The sequence below is a fragment of the Chlamydomonas reinhardtii genome, chromosome 13 (genome assembly GCF_000002595.2).
Source record: "Chlamydomonas reinhardtii strain CC-503 cw92 mt+ chromosome 13, whole genome shotgun sequence".
NCBI classification, from domain to species: Eukaryota; Viridiplantae; Chlorophyta; class Chlorophyceae; order Chlamydomonadales; family Chlamydomonadaceae; genus Chlamydomonas; species Chlamydomonas reinhardtii.
In genome coordinates this window covers 4,231,472-4,247,623 of record NC_057016.1, presented here as the reverse complement: position 1 = coordinate 4,247,623, position 16,152 = coordinate 4,231,472, and the positions used below count along the sequence as shown (strand labels likewise).

At 61.3% G+C, this 16,152-nt stretch overlaps 5 protein-coding genes across 5 annotated transcripts; all 5 read left to right on the top strand.

The window, feature by feature from the left end:
- The first annotated feature begins 2,109 nt into the window (after positions 1-2,109).
- CHLRE_13g598957v5 (uncharacterized protein) lies at positions 2,110-2,985 on the top strand. Its single transcript, XM_043069795.1, has one exon. It carries the CDS (start codon positions 2,272-2,274, stop codon positions 2,881-2,883), a length of 612 nt encoding a protein of 203 aa, XP_042917770.1. The 5' UTR covers positions 2,110-2,271; the 3' UTR covers positions 2,884-2,985.
- A 46-nt stretch (positions 2,986-3,031) lies between these two features.
- On the top strand, positions 3,032-5,075 carry CHLRE_13g597676v5 (uncharacterized protein). Its single transcript, XM_043069794.1, has 5 exons — positions 3,032-3,139; positions 3,280-3,518; positions 3,652-3,846; positions 4,027-4,098; positions 4,295-5,075. The coding sequence occupies exons 2-5, from the start codon at positions 3,342-3,344 to the stop codon at positions 4,433-4,435; spliced, it is 585 nt and encodes a 194-aa protein (XP_042917769.1). The 5' UTR covers positions 3,032-3,139; positions 3,280-3,341; the 3' UTR covers positions 4,436-5,075.
- A 1,304-nt stretch (positions 5,076-6,379) lies between these two features.
- Positions 6,380-9,625, top strand: CHLRE_13g596395v5 (uncharacterized protein). The gene is made up of 2 exons (XM_043069793.1): positions 6,380-6,492; positions 6,591-9,625. The coding sequence occupies exons 1-2, from the start codon at positions 6,412-6,414 to the stop codon at positions 6,723-6,725; spliced, it is 216 nt and encodes a 71-aa protein (XP_042917768.1). The 5' UTR covers positions 6,380-6,411; the 3' UTR covers positions 6,726-9,625.
- A 64-nt stretch (positions 9,626-9,689) lies between these two features.
- On the top strand, positions 9,690-12,645 carry CHLRE_13g595114v5 (uncharacterized protein). The gene has a single exon (XM_043069792.1). It carries the CDS (start codon positions 9,765-9,767, stop codon positions 10,092-10,094), a length of 330 nt encoding a protein of 109 aa, XP_042917767.1. The 5' UTR covers positions 9,690-9,764; the 3' UTR covers positions 10,095-12,645.
- Positions 12,646-12,719: 74 nt separating this feature from the next.
- Positions 12,720-15,455, top strand: CHLRE_13g593833v5 (uncharacterized protein). Its single transcript, XM_043069791.1, has one exon. It carries the CDS (start codon positions 12,759-12,761, stop codon positions 12,945-12,947), a length of 189 nt encoding a protein of 62 aa, XP_042917766.1. The 5' UTR covers positions 12,720-12,758; the 3' UTR covers positions 12,948-15,455.
- The last annotated feature ends 697 nt before the right edge of the window (positions 15,456-16,152 follow it).

The window sequence follows — 16,152 nt, the reverse complement described above, 5'->3', positions numbered from 1 at the left end:
ACCTTCTTCAGCGTCTGCGCCTCCATCAGGCGCCGCTGCATGTTGCGCGCCGCTCGCACCAACACCGGGTACTTGCTCTGCATCACCGGCCCCGGCACATACAGGACCAGGAGGACTGGGTTGAACACGCCGTCAGTCCCCGTCATGTCAATCCAGAACAGGCATGCCCTGCCCGTCATGTCCCAGTACACGGTCAGCGCTAGCTCCGCTGATGTGCGGGGTCTCCCCGCAGATTGCGCCTCCAGGTCCAACGCCGCACGAGCTTTGGCGCGCGCATTGCACGCGTCGAGCACGTTCGGCCGCAGTTGCCGCACGTTGCCTCGCAGTAGGTCGCGGAGGGCATCGGGGACTCGCAGGGCGATGTACAGCTCCCTCAGCAAGGTGCCATCGGTTAGCTCTCCAGCAGCAACCTGGTGCGGACACACGGTCACAAATGGCATTCAAGACATCCAACACACAATTGCAGTGCTCAGGACCCCTGCACACGCGGCCTGTTGGGGGGCCTGGGGTAATGGCGGTCCCACACCACAGATACCCAAAGTTCCCCCCTCACCCCGGGCTCCGGCAGGTCTGTCACAACATCAGTGCCAGAGCGGGCAGCACCAGCACCACTGCTTGCTGCTTCCACATCAGCCATTCCCTCCTTTGGCGTCACCACATTCAATGGTGGTGCAGCCACCGCAGTGCCCTCCACCGCGGCTGCTGCCGTAGTCGATGAAGCTGGCCGCCCATCCTCCACGCCACCGGACTCCCCCTCCTCCAGGCACGCGCCCTGTGCAGGCATTCGTGCATGAGGGCGTACGCATGCCGACCAGGCCCGCCTGCCATCGAGGCCACATCACGTGCATGCATGCATGTCCACATTACGTGCACCCTATGGCCTTGCCGCCCCATCCCGGCTGCGCACCTTCAGCTCCAGGATCGCGGACAGGGACACGATCTCGTTGTCCTCCACCATGCCCATGATGCTCTCCTCCACGTCCGGCGCCACATCCCCCACCTCATCGCCCATTGCCTGGGGCCTGGCCATGGGTGGCAGCTCCAGCCGTACCAGCTTATCCGCAATGCCGGCGAAAAGCGTCAACTTGTCCCCCCGTTCCCTGGCCCTTCTTAGCTCCCTGCGAGAGCCGGCGGATTGTGTGGGATTTCAGTCAGCGCGCCCAGCCCCTCGCGCCGAGGCCTGAGCCCCCACATCCGTGCTCCGGGCAGCCCCTTCCAATTCGGGTTAGCCCGGTCGGCCCCGGACGCCCCCGCTCCCCCCCGCCATGCCCCATCTGAGGCCTCCGCCCAATCCAGGCCCGCCTCCGGCGATGTGACGTACCCCGGCCACCACAGCCCATCCATCCAAGCCCTCCCAACCATGGCCTGTACCTCCCCCCAGCCTCACCTTACGAGCTCCTCCCGGCCGTGACGCCTCCACTTCTCGCCCAGCGCCAACAGGAACCTTGGGGGGCACCCGCGGTGGGCGGCCTTGGAAGGATCCCTCCTCCACCGCTGCTCCTCCTCGACTCGTGCCGCGAGGCATGAGGCTTTAGGCATGCCCGGCATGTCCAGCCGCACAACGCCGCCGGCCCTCGCAAGTGCCGCCCTGCACATGCAGCCCGCATGTGATTTTGCGGAAGTCCCGCGAGTGTCCCCCTTCCCCTCCTCAAATCTCACCTTACTATTACGGCCTCATCAGATGACAGCGACAGCGTCCCCTTCTTCAAAACCGTCTCAGTTATGTCCAAATCCTTGCGGGCCTCGCCCTGCTCCAGGCCAACCTCTTCCGAGCTAGACGGCTCCATTCCTATTAGGTGCTTCTTCCAAATCAAGAGGCACCGGGCCCGCGAACGCCGTTCAACGCGACGTTGCCACCCGGAGCCCTGGGTGGCAAAGTCGGCGCGCCTGTAACTCCGTGGCAGTCAGTGCTGCTACTATGTACTCTTGCTTATATTGTTTATGCCCCACCATTTGCCGAGCCCAAACGCGTGTCTCTGGCTATCGCCCACCACCGGCCCGCCCCCGCCCCATGCGCAAAACCCTACCCCTACCAGTCCCTCCCTTTACAAACGATACGTAGCAGTTTTGCAGGTGTTGAAATTGAAGGTGTTCAAAAACACCAAGAAGGTGATGATGCCCAGGGACTCGAGGGGACCCTTTGGATTCACCCGTTTGAATTGGCCTCCGACCTGAGTCAAACGGGGATGGGAGATGGAATCCATCGTTTGAATGCGCTTTAAATTGCAAGAGAGGGCTTTCGTGCACTACCCTACCTCACAACCATCCAACATGGTCGCCCGTGTCTGCAAGCTCCTTATCAAGGATCCCGACCATCCCAACAAAGTCTACCATCAGTGGGCGACAACGATTTCGCCTGGAACTAAGCCTGAAACGTTCAGGGGGGATCTTCTCCCCGAGACGGACTCCACCGTCAATTACAAGCTCTCTGTGGACCCCGAGGACCCCGAGGACCCCGTGGAGTATTATTCGCCGGAGCAGGTTCTGGCGTTTGCTCTCGAGTACCTGGCCAGCGGCTCTGACGGGCCCGCCTGCCCCCTTCCCTGCGCCTCGTGGGATGCGGAGAAGCAGAGGCTGACCCTCACCATTGTGCGCGAGTCCAAGCAGGACCCCATCAAGAAGCCCAAGAAGAGCAACGCGAAAGAGCCCATCACTCGCGTGCGAACGCCGGACTCCGCGCTGTTCATGGAGGCCGTCCGTCGCTTCTACCCCTTCGCCAAGCGCGGCCCTGGCGAAGGCCCCCGCCTGCTCAACACCAGACTGGCCGCCAATGGCGAGTTGAAAAAGTATTGGCAAGACAAGATGGCCGCGGCCTACGCCTGGAGCCTGAAGCGAGGCATCACGTTGTCGCGCGAAGACTTCCAGGCCGACTGGACAAAGTGAGTTTTTGTTCTTCTGTATTGGCATGGGAAGGACGCTAGAATGCGGAGGAATGTCAGTAGCATGAGCGATGAGGAATAGGGGGATGAGAGTGGACTTGACCGCGTTGACTTGTTGAACTGACCGTAGTTAAGTCTTTATACATAATGTTGCTTCATCCTACTACTCTTTCACAACATATCCAGGAAGGCAACCGACTTCAACGCCAAGCGCACCACTTACGAGAAGACGACCGCAGCCGCCCGCGCTGTCAAGGACAGTGAGTCTGCTTTCTAATTGTATATACTGTATAAGCACCTTGCAATGAGTGCGTTGAGAGACATGCGCGAGAGGCAGACTTTGCGTCAGTTTGACCTGGACCTTCTGCTCCATCCTCCATCCTCCACCGCGTGCTTGCAGAGAACCAGCCCAAGAATGAGCGTGGCTGGTACAAGAACGCATGGCGCAGCCAGTGGGGCAAGATGTGGGACGGCTACAAGCGCGACCCTGTGCGCTTCACGGCTGGCGAGAAGCAGACGCTGACGGAAGAGGAGGTCGGTCTTTGCAAGGAGCTTGAGTCTTTGCTGCCAAGCCGGGCTTCCGCGAGCGTCAAGGACGCCAAGGTGTCCTACGGTGCCATCGACGCCGGGGGCCTTCTGGTGGGTTACTTTCTTACATAGCCAGACTGTCAGTGCGTGCTTCGCTTACGAGCGCATCCTTACTGCTGATATGACCAGGCGCGGTTGTTGGTGAATGTCTGTTGCGCTTACACAACTCTGCTGCTTCTTGCAGGGACCGCTGGCCAAGGCCTTGAGCGGCCTCTCTTCAAAGACCAAGCGCTCCTCTCTGGGGTCCACAGGCGCCGTCGACGTCGCCGCCGCACCCCAGCCCAGCCCGCCCATGCCCCCGCCCATGCCCCCGCCCATGCCCCAGTCCAGCCCAGGCGCCATCGACAAGCTGGCCGCGGCGGGTGCCGAGCGCGTGAAGGTAAGACCACTGTGATCATGTTCTCTGCGCGCGTCGTCTAATATGGCTCGCTGCGTAAGTCGTTTACTTCTGCACTGGAGATGGTCCCTTGCGGCATAGGTGCCAGGCACCACTGCGGACGGACCGTCCCGTCGTGCAAGTTAGCTTTCACAGCATTGCGGCACACTTGCTGTCATGCAGGCGCTGGGCGACAAGAAGCGGACGGATGCGAAGAAGCGCAAGGATGAGAGGACGGCCGAGGCGCCAGCTAAGGTGAATGGGGGATCGAGCTTCCGTCGTCTGGTTCAGGGTGTGTGTGGCAGCATTATTGGTGCTCTCGGGTGGGGTTCAGCAGAATGCATTCTTAATGCATGTGGTTCTTGGTCTACGCCAGTGTACTCTTGCGTGTTTTCTTTCACCAATTTATGATGGCGAATCATTGTTGCGCCTACGCCCCCATCCCATGCAGAAGCACAAGGGCGATGAGGTGGTAGCCCCGGCTGCCAAGGCCAAGTCCGATGCCAAGACTGCCGCTGAGGGCAAGGCTGCCAAGGTTCCGGCCGCGAAGGCTGGCAAGGCCGCCAGGGGCAAGGCCGCCAGGGGCAAGTAGACTGCCGATGCTGGTGCTACATGGATTGTACAATGTTCGGACTAGGCCTAGTACGGCTTATTCTGGACTTAGCTACCGAGCATTAGGATGTTTGGACCCTGTGTAGACCACCTAGCGGTAGTATGTTTGGACCCTGTGTAGACATCCACTCCAGCATGAGCGAGTGGCATTTGAGGACTGCTGTGCTGCATGTGCATGACAGTGAGACTGTGATGGGCGACAGAGCGCCTTTGACTGTGATGCACTTACTGTCAGATCGTAGTTGCGTGGAAAGCGAGTGAGATGGTCGGTTCAGGTAATCCTGAAACATGTGTGCAGCCAGGGTCCGCCGCAGATGTGGGATAGAGGCAGTGTAACGTGCTCTGGAATGAAGAGTTTCATGTGTTTCTCCGTGGATTGTACGGTTCCTCCGTGTTTCTGTTTTCGAATCGCGTCTCAAGACGCAGTGCGTCTCGTGCATCGCGTGTGTGTGAGACGCGGCGCGTCTAGGGTATCAGGCTAGCGTCTGGTGTGACGCATCGCGTTAGCTAAGACGCGCTCTCCATGCAATTGTACCGCGTCACGACTCGCGTTCCATTGCGTCTCGCAGACGCAGTGAAACGCGCTATCTGCGATGGTGCCCCGCTTCACTGTTTCTGGTTGCGTCCCCATCGCGTCTCCCCCGCGTCTCCCCCGCGTTTCCCCCTTAACGCGCAGCGTCTCGGCGCGTCTGACACCGCGTCTCACAGGTCAGACGCGGCCCAGACGCGCCCAGACGCGGTTTCCCGTTGTTATAGTGATGAGCCTGGGCAGCGCTCCATTGCACCCCGGCGGCGCCAGCTCAGGTGCCGCTAGCATGAGCACCAGCAGCGGCGGCGCGCCCCCCAGCCAGGGTGGCGACAGCCGCGGCAAACGCCACAGCAGCACCAGCAACCGCACCCGCCACGGCGCTGCCGTGGCCGGCGGGGGCTCATAATGCGGCCACCAGTGGGAGCGGCGAACCTTCGGCTGCTGACAGTGAATGTCAACGGCCTGGGCTCGCCGTTCAAGGCGCGGGCGCTGGTCTCGCACCTGCAGCAAGTTGGGGCGGATGTGGCGATGGTGCAGGAGACCCACGCTACTGACACGACGGTGCTGGAGTCTTGCCTTCGTGCCGCGCAGGGGGCGTGCCTTCCGTGGCACCACTGCCTTGCTGCCAGCCCGGCAGCGTCGCCCCACTCCTGTGGGACGGCTATCCTGGCGCGGAGTCGGCTGTCCCTTCCAGGCTGCGTACTGCAGCCGCCGTCAACGGATGCGGCGGGCCGTGTGGTATGTTGGGATTGGGACGTGGGTCACCTGCGCCTGCGCTTTGTGTGTGTGTATGCGCCCACGGCCGTGGCGGACAAGCCTGCTTTCTTTGCCGGGCTGCATCCCCACCTGGCCACGGACAGGGTGCTTGTTGTCGGTGGGGACTGGAACTGTGTCACCGATGCCAGTCAGGAGGCGGCCCCTAGCCCGTCACGTGCTGCAGGTGCCCCGCAACTTGCCAGCCTCCTCGCCCAGTTCAGTCTGGTGGACCCTTGGGCGAGCAAGCGTGGCGGCGCCAAGGGCTACACGCATCCGGCCACGCCCAAGCCGGCCACTCCCGCACGCCTGGATCGGTGGTATGTCAGTGCCACCGCGGCGCCGTGGGTGGTGGATGTCGCTCGCACGTACGGGGCGCCTGGGGACCACAACGGTGTGCTGCTCACCCTGTCCTTGCCCGACCTGCCACATGCGCACCGGGAGCAGTGGCGAGAAATAGAAATAGAAATAGAGACACCCTGCCGTAGGCAAGTGGTGTGGATTAAGGGCGTGGGGGGAGATGAGGAGGTGGGCCAGGCCCGCCTCCTGTACGCCCCCACTACCGAGCATGTGAAGGCGGGCGTGCAGGCCAGGCCTGCATCCCGCCAGGGTGTTACGTCCCGCCCGGGTCGCCAGGTGGCAGTCCCCGTTCGAGACGCCGTCTGGTCAGGATAATGTGGTTGAGGGTGGCGACTGCGTGGTCGTGTAGGGTGTCGCAGCACTGCCTGGCTTTGTGGGAGGTGACGCCCAGGGAGGTGAGGAGGGGGTGGAGGTCCTTGCGGATTGTGCCTGCAAACCCGAGGCTGATGGCGCTCTGCGGGGTGTATTGCACTTTCCATCCCGCTTCCCGCAGGTCGGCTGCAAGGGCCTGGTGCTGTTGTGCTTTTTCGTGTTGCTTGGCGGCGTGGTTCGTGTCAGCGGTGTATCCTGCTTCGATGATGTGGATGGTGTCATGTTCGCTGGGAAGCACGACAAAGTCTGGGTTTAGGGCTGCGGCGAGGGAGATGGAAGGGATTAGTAGGATGTCGGGGCGGTAATGTAGGTGGCGTCCTGCCGGTTTGCCCTCCTGGTCGGGGAGCAGCCACGGCGGCAGGCGGTTGTCAGCCGCATAGTCTGGCAGATCGGCTTTAGACGTGGCGTCCATTACCATGTAGCAACCGCCGCAGTCACCACGGGAGATGGCTCGTGCGATGGTCTGGACTGCAATGTTGTGTCGTTTAATGTACATTGCACGGAGTTGGGGGTTGTGGCAGCCTCCCAGTATATGGCCGCCGGAGTCGGGTCCGCGGCAGAGTGGGCATGGGGCAGGGGTATCGGGGCCAGCGCGGGGGGCTCGGCGGCCTGTAACTGTGCGGCCGAAGCGGGCTGCGAGTTTGTTGTTCAACAGTTGCCCGTAAAGGTAGTCCATGCAGCGTTTGGCCTTGCGGTGCCGGCCTGATTGCAGGTTCATGGTTCGGGTGCTGGATTTGATATCCAGGTCTGGGATGGCGTTGGCGACGAAGCCAGTGTAGAGGGTTTCGCGGGTGTGGCCTTGGGTGATGTGCGGGGCCGCGAGCGTGGCAATGCCGCGGTTGAGGTCATGCGCGTAGTGCCCTTCGTTCTTCTCTCGGGGCACCCCTTCCACAGTCGGTTTCATAGTTTTACGTATCCAATAGTATTTGCTGCGCGGGTCGTTATCGGATTCCTCGACCAGCCACTCGGCCCCGGGTATCTGTTCTCCCTTGGCGGTTTTCACCGCCGCCTGATCTGCGAGTTCATTGTGCGCAATCCCTGAATGTGCTTTGACCTTGAGGAGATTAGTCCGGCGGCCGGCGTGGGAGCGGCGTTTCAGTAGCGCGAGGATGTTATCCAGCAGCGCTTTGTGTTTGCTGAAGGTGAGGAGTTGGGGCTGGTTGATTGTTTTGCGAATGAGTAACAGCGACGCAGCGGAGTCAGTGTACACTGTGACTTCGGGGAGCGCTTGCACTTCGTCTAGCTTGAGCACTTGGTGTATGGCCGAGAGCTCGCATCGTGTGATGGTGTTACAGCCGTGCTGCCCAGGGTTGACGTCGATTTGATAGCAGCGCAGCGTGCGGGCATCAATCGCTGCGGCCCCCCACGCGCTGGGCTGACCGAGGGCGTCCTTCTGCACTGAGCCATCGGTGTAGAAGCCTTCATAGGGATTGAGGCGGAGGGGCTGGGTGGCCGCGAAGGGGGCCAGGGTGGCTGGCGTGGCCGGTACGGGAGGGGGTGTTACCCGGGGTGCTGCCGGGCGGGTGCGGGTCATCCGGCGGATTTGCTTGGTTACCCACCGTGTGTGGGCCCACGTGAGTTGGGGCTGCGGGTCGACGGGCATGCCCGAGAGGTATAGGGATGTGCCTAGGGCGTCGCGTATGGGTTGGGCGAGTTGGGCTCCGGGTGTATTGCTGACCAGCAGTAGGTCGTGTTTTAAGGTGATGCCTGCGTCGTTGTGGATTTGGCCGAGAAGGGCGTGTGTTGCTGTGGCGGAGATGCTGCCAAGGAGGGTGACTCTGGGGTGGGCGAGGTATCGTGTGTATGGGGCGTTGCGTTGGGTGGGGAGGATGATCAGCGTGGCAGTGGTTGGCGGGTTGAGGGTGTTTGTAAGGGTTTCGGTGTGTTCGGCCCATGCCAGTGCCCAGCGGACCGCGTGAGCTCCGTCTTCGGCATTGGGTTCGGGGCAGGCGACAGCAACTCCATCCCACGGCTGTGAGTACGCATCATAGTTGGCCCCGAAGAGCATGTCTTCTTCGTACAGTGTGTAGTAGGTGGTGGCGGCGTCCGAGACGTTAAGGGGTGATGCGAAGAGCTCCGTTGTGCTGCCTATTGCTGTGTGCAGGGTTTGCGTCAGTCCTTCACACAGCATGCGTTCGCCTTTTTCGGTGACAGGGTGGGATTTGGAGCCGCCCCCGGGTTTGTATCGGAGGAGCAGGCGGGCGATGGCGGCCGCAAAGCCTCTGCCCTGATCGTGCTTGGCGTGCACTTCGGGCCAGGTTGTTTGTGCATGCTGGTAGCGTTGCCACAGGAGGCTGAGCCGCTCTGCGCTGATGGTGCCTATGCACCGTCCGCGGGGGTCGTATACATGCGCCAGGTGGGTGCCGCATGCTGGGGAGCCGGGGTCGAGGACGGTACCGAGCTGGACGGTGTATGCTTGCGTGGGGTGGATGTCTCGACTAGGGTTGCAGGGCTCAACGTTGATATCTACGTAGTGGCGCAGAGTGCGCTGCCCTCGTGCGGTGTCGTTGCTGGCATCTGTCCATCGGCCCTGTCGCTGGTCAGGGTTTAGGTGTGTGTCGCTAGCGGGGGCCGGGGGGCGGGGGGCCAGGGGGACAGCAAGGCGGGCGTGCAGGGCGTCCAGGAGGTCCTGTTTGTTGTCTTGTGCCTCCAGGGTAGCGGCGGGTTCTTCCAGGTCTTCCCATTCCACCAGGACACGAGGTTCATTACCCGGGGTAAGGAGCCAGGTAAGGCCGCCGGGTTTGGGGCGGTAGCGGTTCCGGGCGTAGAGGGTGAGGGAGCCGGGGGTGATGACGGTGGGTTCCCACTGGACTCGGTAGTGAGGCGAACCTTTGCTCGAGGTGCGGGCTATTACGTGCTGCACCCGCTCCTGGTGTCCATACAGGGTGTTGGTGGTGGTGAGGGCTTTGGTGCGGTAGGTTTCGCTGAAGTGCTTCCAGGTGTCGGACGTGGCGGCCAGGTACGCGTCTTGCTCCTCCTGGTTGAGCTTGTGTCGGTGTGTGAAAGTGGGTGGGGGCGTGGGGCCCAGAAGTAGGCGTCTGAGGTGTGCTTCGGGGTTGGGGGGCTTGGATCGGCCGATGAGGCTGGGGGCGATGTCGAGCAGGTCTGCGCAGTGTGCGTCGGTAAGTGGGTCAAGCGCGGGGTCCCAGTCGAACGCTTTCGGTGCGTCGGCTGGCGGGGCTCCCCGTCCTTCGGGTTCTCTGACCATTTTAATGCAGGCCCGCTTACGTTGCTGTGTGCCCGGCCGGCGTGTTTGTGCAGGTGTCTGGTTTTCGCCATCGCTGTGGGCGTCCTCATGCTCTGCCGCCGTGGCGGCGGTGGCGGTGGTGACAGCGGTGGTGGCGGCCGCGGCAGTTCCTCCGGCATGGGCGGTCGGTTCGGCGGCAGGGGCGCGCTGGCGAAGGAAGCGGTTAAGTGTGCCCCAGTCAACGGCGGTAGGTGCGGTGTGGGTCGTGTGGAGGCCGGTAAAGGTGTGCCCGTCTGGGAGAGTGCGTTGGGCAGCGGTAAGGGGAGCGGTGCTGTTGTGGGTTTTGGCTCGGGCTCGGGTTTCAGCGTGGAGTGCGAGAGTAAGGCGGTTGAGGGCTATCCTGTGCCGCCTGTGGGCCCGTGGCCACTTGTTTTTTAATGTGTTGGCGTCAATAACACAGGTGCGGTCCGGAGTGAGGAGCTCGCGGAAGTCGCTGGTGAGTTCAAGGAGGGGTTGAATCAATCGAAAGGGTACGGCCTGTTCCGCGTCGGCGCCTGGCGGCGCGGTGCGTGTAAGGAGGGCCGACAGACCGTGGAGCGTGGTGTGGTATGCGCTGCCCTTTTGGGTCAGCTCCAGCCCCGCGTCTTTGATCAGCGAGAGTTGTCGTAGGTTGGTGTAAAAGCGGCACTGCGTGTGGAGTTGATCTGCGGGCACTCTCTGTGCCACACTGTGTTGCAGGTGGAGCATGGCGCGGGTGACGGCACCCAGTCTGCCCCCATCGTTTAAGGCCTGGACGAGGGCCTTGCCTGCGCGGCGGACATATAGCTCGCGGATGCTACCTACCCCCAGGCCAAGGGTGTTAGTGGGCTGGAGGATAGCGCGGGTGGGGAAGCCGCGTTTCAGGCCGTAGCACATCTTTGCAGTGCTTGCAATGAGCGCATCGAGGCTGGCCACGTCGTGTGTGCTGTACGGCATGAACGGGAGGCTGTAGGCCACTGCTGGGTGGATGGTGAATTGTATCATCCGGAGTTTCTGGTCCGGTGTGGCGAGTGATGTGGCGATGCGTTGCCCTCGCTTCTTTATTTTTTCCCGGATGTACTGCACTTGTGCACTCCAGTCTAGGGTAGGGGTGATGTGGATGCCAAGGTATTTGTAGGATTCATGGGGGGGCTTGTATGGGATAGCGGTGCCGTCTATGCGGATTTGGCCTTCAAGCATTCTGGCGAGCGCTGCCTGGTGGGGCTTGCTGCGGGGGCCACCGAGGGTGGGATCGGCGCGGGCGCGGCCGTGGAGTATGCCTTGTAGTTGGCATTTGGAGACGTTGACTTTGAGGCCGCCCCATGCTGCATATTTCTCAATTTTTTCAACTTGGATTCGTAGGTTTGAGATTTGGGTTGTGGCGGTGACTAAGTCATCGGCGAAGGCGCCTGAGCTGAGGTTGTGTTTATCATTCTCGGCTTTGGTGAGACATCCGTATTGGTATCCGCGCCCGCCAACATGGAGCCACCGGAGCAGCGGTTCGATAAAGATGATGAACAGTAGTGGTGACAGGACATCGCCCTGTACCGTGCCGCGTTGGATAGGGATAGGGGGTGTGGTTCCATGTTCAGTGCGCACGCTGGTGGCTGCCTTGCCGTATAGGTCCCGTACCACCTCAATCAGATCGGTGGGGTAGCCTAGGTCGTGCATGACAATGAGCAGTTTGTCGTGGTCTATCGTGTTGAATGCGGAGGTAAAATCAATGTACAGTAGGAAGAGGTCGCGTCCGGTGGTGGCGGCGTCTTCTATGGCGTGGAGTAGATTTTGGACTTGCCGTTCGGTATTGCGGCCTCTGAGAAAGCCTTCTTGTGACTCCATGAAGATGTGGGCTTGTTCGCTAAACAGGGCGGCATTCACAGTGATGAGGGAGGTATACAGCTTGTAGAGGGTGTTCGCCAGCGCGATGGGCCGCTTATTCTGTATCAGCAGGGGGTCTCCCTTCTTGGGTAGGAGGACGGTGTCGGACTGTGTCCAGTGTGTAGGGATGTGCGCTTTTACCCACATGAGAGTCATGAGTTGGTGTATGGCTGTTTGTAGGCTGGTGGGTATTGTCTGGAGTAGTTCGTTCGGTATTCCGTCGGGTCCCGGGGCCTTGCGACGAGACAGGTGGTTGACGCAGCCAAAGAATGTGGTGCTGTCAGCAATACCTGGCAGTAAGGTGGCGGGTGCGTCGGTTGGCTTAGATAGGGCCGGCATTCGGTCGGGTGCGTCGGGCCGGCTCCAGGGGTACTGTTTCTCGCTGTCGGGTATGTTGTATTGTCCTGTGCGGGGGCCGTTGATGGGTAGGAGTTGGGCGGTGAAGTGCTGGTGGATACTGTTTAGAATTTTTTCGGGCTTGGTGTGGACTTCTTTGGTGATGGGGTCAGTGAGGGCGGGCGTGCCACGTGGTTGGTCCGTCTCATCAAAGATCTTCTGGTGTGCACGCTTTGGCTGTGTTGCAACCAGTCGTCGGAAGGCGCGGGCTGCACGTTTGGTATTGAGTTTTCTTGCTTCCTTTTTTGCGGTGCGAAGGAGGGTGCGTGCGTTGAGTAGCTGACTCCTGATGGCGGTGGGTGTGTCCTCGTCTGCGGGGGCCGGGGCAGGTGTGGGGCTGGTGGTGTTGGGCGGGGGCGTCGGGGTGGGGTGAGGCGTGGCGGTGGGTGGGATGGCGCCCGCTGCGTTTGTAACAGTAAGGGCGGCCGTGAGTTTTTCTTTGAGCTGGCGGGTGGCATTCAGGAGGCGTGTCACGGTTTTGGACGTGTGGCGTCGTGGGCTTGTAGTGCTGGCACGTGGGGGTTTCTTGTCGCAGTAGGTTTTGAGAACATCCAGGCACTTTTGGAGAATGGTTTCGAGTGTGTTGCTGATGGACGTGGTGTCGGCAGCACTAACTTCGGGAAGGGCACGGAACTCCGCAGGGCTTGGGGTGTTCCGTTCGGCTTGGGCGGGGGTGAGGCCGGCAGGGTATAGCTTGTTGGTGATGGCGAGGTGTGCGGGGTGTAGCGTGTTCAGTAGGTCGGCGATCTCTTGTCCAATTGTTTCCTCCATCTTGATGCGCGCTTTCTCGCGTTGGTCTTTGGTTGGTGGATGGTAGTTTACCCATGCGTCAGGGTCGGAGGGGGCGGCAGGTGCCGTGGGGAAGGGGTAGAGGCGGAGGGCAGCGAGGGGGACGCTGGAGAGGAGGGCACGGTGGTCGAGGGCATCACCGCATTCATGCACTGCTTCCTGTCCACCTCCTGTTGTAGTGATGGTGGCGTGTGTGTGGTGGCTTACTAGTAGGTCGTCAATGCGGCTCATGTGTGGTGCCGTGGCTTGATCTTGTAGGTACGTGTGGGGCCGGGGGTGTTCGTGCGTGGGCGGTGTGAGTGGGTGCAGGCCCGCCGAGGTGGTGAAGGCAATGTGGGCGCGGTCCGTAGCGTTCAGCTCGCCCGTGCTGCGGTCAGAGGGGAACAGCACTGCGTTCCAGTCGCCTCCCATAAGGAGATGCTCTTTAGCGGCTGTCGTTTTGGCGGCTTGGTCGGTGCAGTATTTGTAGATTGCAGCGCGGATGGTGGCATCGCTGGGGGCGTATATGCCGATGGCGTGTACTGGCGTGCTCTGGGGTGGTGCAATGCGTATGTGGCAGACATGGCCTGCCAAGCGTGCGTCTGTGTTGTGGGCATTCATGTCCGTTGTGCCGGACGGGCGGCTAAAGCGGTGGGTGACACCGACCATGACGCCGGCATGTGGGCGGGTTCCCTCTCGTGGGTTGTAGGGTGCGTTGCTGGTGTAGGTTTGGTAGTGCGAGGAGAGGCCCTTTTTCGCACTGCCCATACTGTAGTGGAGGCGGGTGGGAATTTTGGTTTCTGTGAGGAAGAGGATGTCCGGGGTGTGTGTGGTGACCGTGTGGAGGATGCTTTCATGGTGGCTCAACAGTTCCCTGGTGTTGAGGGTGAGGACAGAGATGCGCCCGTCAGGGGGTGGGGAGGGGTTGGTCTGGGCTTGGCCGGTTGCGGGTTCGCTGGGTGTGGTTTGGAGTGTGGCCTCGTGTTTCCTCTTGTGCGCCATTGCTATGGTGATCTGTTGGGGCTTCTTGGCTGGTGGTGGTGCACTGGGGGCGCCTGTGCTGAGCTTGCGTAGTTTCGGCAGGGGGTTATGTGTACGCCTAGCAGGGCGTTTTGTGGGGCCCGCTGGTTTGGGCTTGGCGCGTGCGGTTGTGTTGGTCTGTGTAGCGGGACCAGGAGCAATTGTAGGTGGGCCTGGCGGTGGTTTGGTCGTAGCGGGGGCAGCATTGGGGGCAGCGGCGGGGGTAGTAGAGGGGTTATGCGGGAGGGCTGCGGGCAAGGGGTTGGTTGTAGTTGCAGTGGGTTGCCCAACGGTGTGGCCATCTGGGTCGTGTTTGCGTTTGGTGCCTGCCTGCGGGCGGGTGCTGGTGGCGGTGCGAACAGGGGTGAGGCGGATGCCCTCGTGTGAGAGGGTGACGCGGGTGGTGGGGGGCTTGATTGTCGGGATGTCCCGGATGTTGAAATCGGTGGAGATTTCAGGGTGCCGTTGGTAGGTGAGGGTTAGGGCAAGGCCGCGCCCTAGGTCCGTCCATCGGTAGTATCCAGGTTGCACCGTGTCGGCATTCGTGAGGGGAATGGCGCGTGGTGCGTTGGAGTCATGCAACCACCAGCGGCTGTTTGCCTGTTTCACGGTTCGGGCGTGGCCACCTTGGATAAGGATAAAGCCAATGTGGCGGGATTCAGAGGGGATGGCATTGAGTGCTTCACGTTGGGGTAGGCCGCCAGGGAAGGAGCATGCCGTGAGCTGTACGTGGGGGACGGCTGGCAGGGGGGAGCAGGTGGTGACTTTGAGGCAGTGATTGAGAAGGCCATAATCTATACTGTTGGCGGTTAGGTACGTCGCCCATGTAGGCACGGAGGCCGGGGATTCACGGTGGAGGAGCTGACACACCCGTTCCCATTCGGCATGTATAATGGCGGGCGTGAGGAGGCGTTTTCCAAGCAGGTTGTTAATTGCGTGAATGAGACAGGAGCGGTTGTCGCGCTGTCTGTCGTGTAGGTGCATTGCTCTGACAACAGGGACGGCTGATTTGAGGCGTGTGCTCTTGCTGCCGGCGTGTCTGTTTGGTGTGGCGAGCATCGGTGTTGGTGGTGGTTGGCGGGCGCACCCGCGAGCGAGCATGTAGCTGAGAGTCCACAATAGAACAAACGCCAAACTAATTGCTGTGCTGTGTTGCTGTTTACTCTCGGCTTGCTCTGCCGCGATGCCCCAGCTTACTTCGCCAAGATTGCCCAGCGTGATGGCAGGGAAGGAGTTGAGAGTGTTATTCTTATAGTGCTCATCGAGTGGACCTGATTTCGTGCAGAGCAAGCCGGGATGCTGAATCTCGACGCGTCCCTGCTCTGCTCTACTGTTTCCCCAAGTGCTCTGGGCAGCGAGCTCAAAATGGAGGTTGTTGCTGGTTTTGCTCGTGGGTGCGCATTGACAGGGCGGCTCTGAGCTCAGGCATGTCCTGGGCTCGGTCGTTGCCATCCAGCTCGCTATTGCTGGCTGGGTCCATTTGCGTGGTGGTTCCACGTTAATGGAGTTGGTCAGAGTGCCAGTGTGGCGAGGGGTCGGTTCCCCTATCTCTGCCATTTTGTTTCGCCAAGGGCAGCGGGTCGATTGTGCCAGTGCCAGCGAGCCGAGCTTTTCTGCGTGGGTTGCCAGAGTTTGCCAAGTTGGACGTCGTTGCCAACAGAGTTGGCAGCAGGGAGCGCCTGCCCGAGAATGGTCAAACTGGTCAACTTCCAACGCGCTCAGGGCTCGCGGCCAGTGGCAAACTGCAAACGGCATGCAGAGGGTTAGCAACAACAGTACAGCAACAGCTGCACGCTTCCGTCTCCTCTTTCGCCGGTCGTCAACCATGCCAGCTTGGTTCGCGTCCATATCGCTTGTGGCGAGCTCTAGATATGTATGGCTACATTTCTATAGCGGCGTTTTGGCAGTGGCGCTTCCCCACATACCTGCTGTTTCACCCCTCGCTGCGTCTGGAGCTCGAGCAGCGCTTGGAGGCGCACGTTGCCGCAAATCCTGTGACCAGTACAGGTGACGGCGCTTGCACGCAATGGGAGGCGGACAAGTTCTTCTTGCGGGAGGCTGCCACCAGCATCCACCGTCGGCATGCACGCCAGACCCGGGACGGGCTGCATGGCGTGGTGCTGGCCGCAGACGCGGCCGCTGCCCTGGCCGACCGGCCGGGTGCCAGCGCCGCGCAGCGTCAGGCTGCGGCCATGGCCAACTTGGCGGTGCGGGAGGAGCGGGCAGCTGCCGCAGCGGCCAGCCACAATACCCGCGCTGCACTGATGGAGGAGCATGGGGAGCGGGGCACTCGCTGGTTCCATCGGCAGGCTGACGAGCCAGCAGCCGGCGCGCAGGAGCCCATCACGCACTTGAAGGTGCCGGGGCAACCGGCGCCTGTGGCGCTCACGGGGCCGGGCACGCGTAACACTTTTTT

What these genes read in the sequence shown, in the direction of transcription:
- CHLRE_13g598957v5 (XM_043069795.1), top strand. Translation starts at nt 2,272, where the DNA reads ATGGTCGCCCGTGTCTGCAAGCTCCTTATCAAGGATCCCGACCATCCC.
- CHLRE_13g597676v5 (XM_043069794.1), top strand. Translation starts at nt 3,342, where the DNA reads ATGTGGGACGGCTACAAGCGCGACCCTGTGCGCTTCACGGCTGGCGAG. An exon ending in CGGGTGCCGAGCGCGTGAAG is followed by an intron (nt 3,847 to 4,026) that starts GTAAGACCACTG and finishes GCTGTCATGCAG; the next exon opens with GCGCTGGGCGACAAGAAGCG. An exon ending in CGGCCGAGGCGCCAGCTAAG is followed by an intron (nt 4,099 to 4,294) that starts GTGAATGGGGGA and finishes CATCCCATGCAG; the next exon opens with AAGCACAAGGGCGATGAGGT.
- CHLRE_13g596395v5 (XM_043069793.1), top strand. Translation starts at nt 6,412, where the DNA reads ATGTGGTTGAGGGTGGCGACTGCGTGGTCGTGTAGGGTGTCGCAGCAC. An exon ending in GGGAGGTGACGCCCAGGGAG is followed by an intron (nt 6,493 to 6,590) that starts GTGAGGAGGGGG and finishes CGCTTCCCGCAG; the next exon opens with GTCGGCTGCAAGGGCCTGGT.
- CHLRE_13g595114v5 (XM_043069792.1), top strand. Translation starts at nt 9,765, where the DNA reads ATGCTCTGCCGCCGTGGCGGCGGTGGCGGTGGTGACAGCGGTGGTGGC.
- CHLRE_13g593833v5 (XM_043069791.1), top strand. Translation starts at nt 12,759, where the DNA reads ATGGTAGTTTACCCATGCGTCAGGGTCGGAGGGGGCGGCAGGTGCCGT.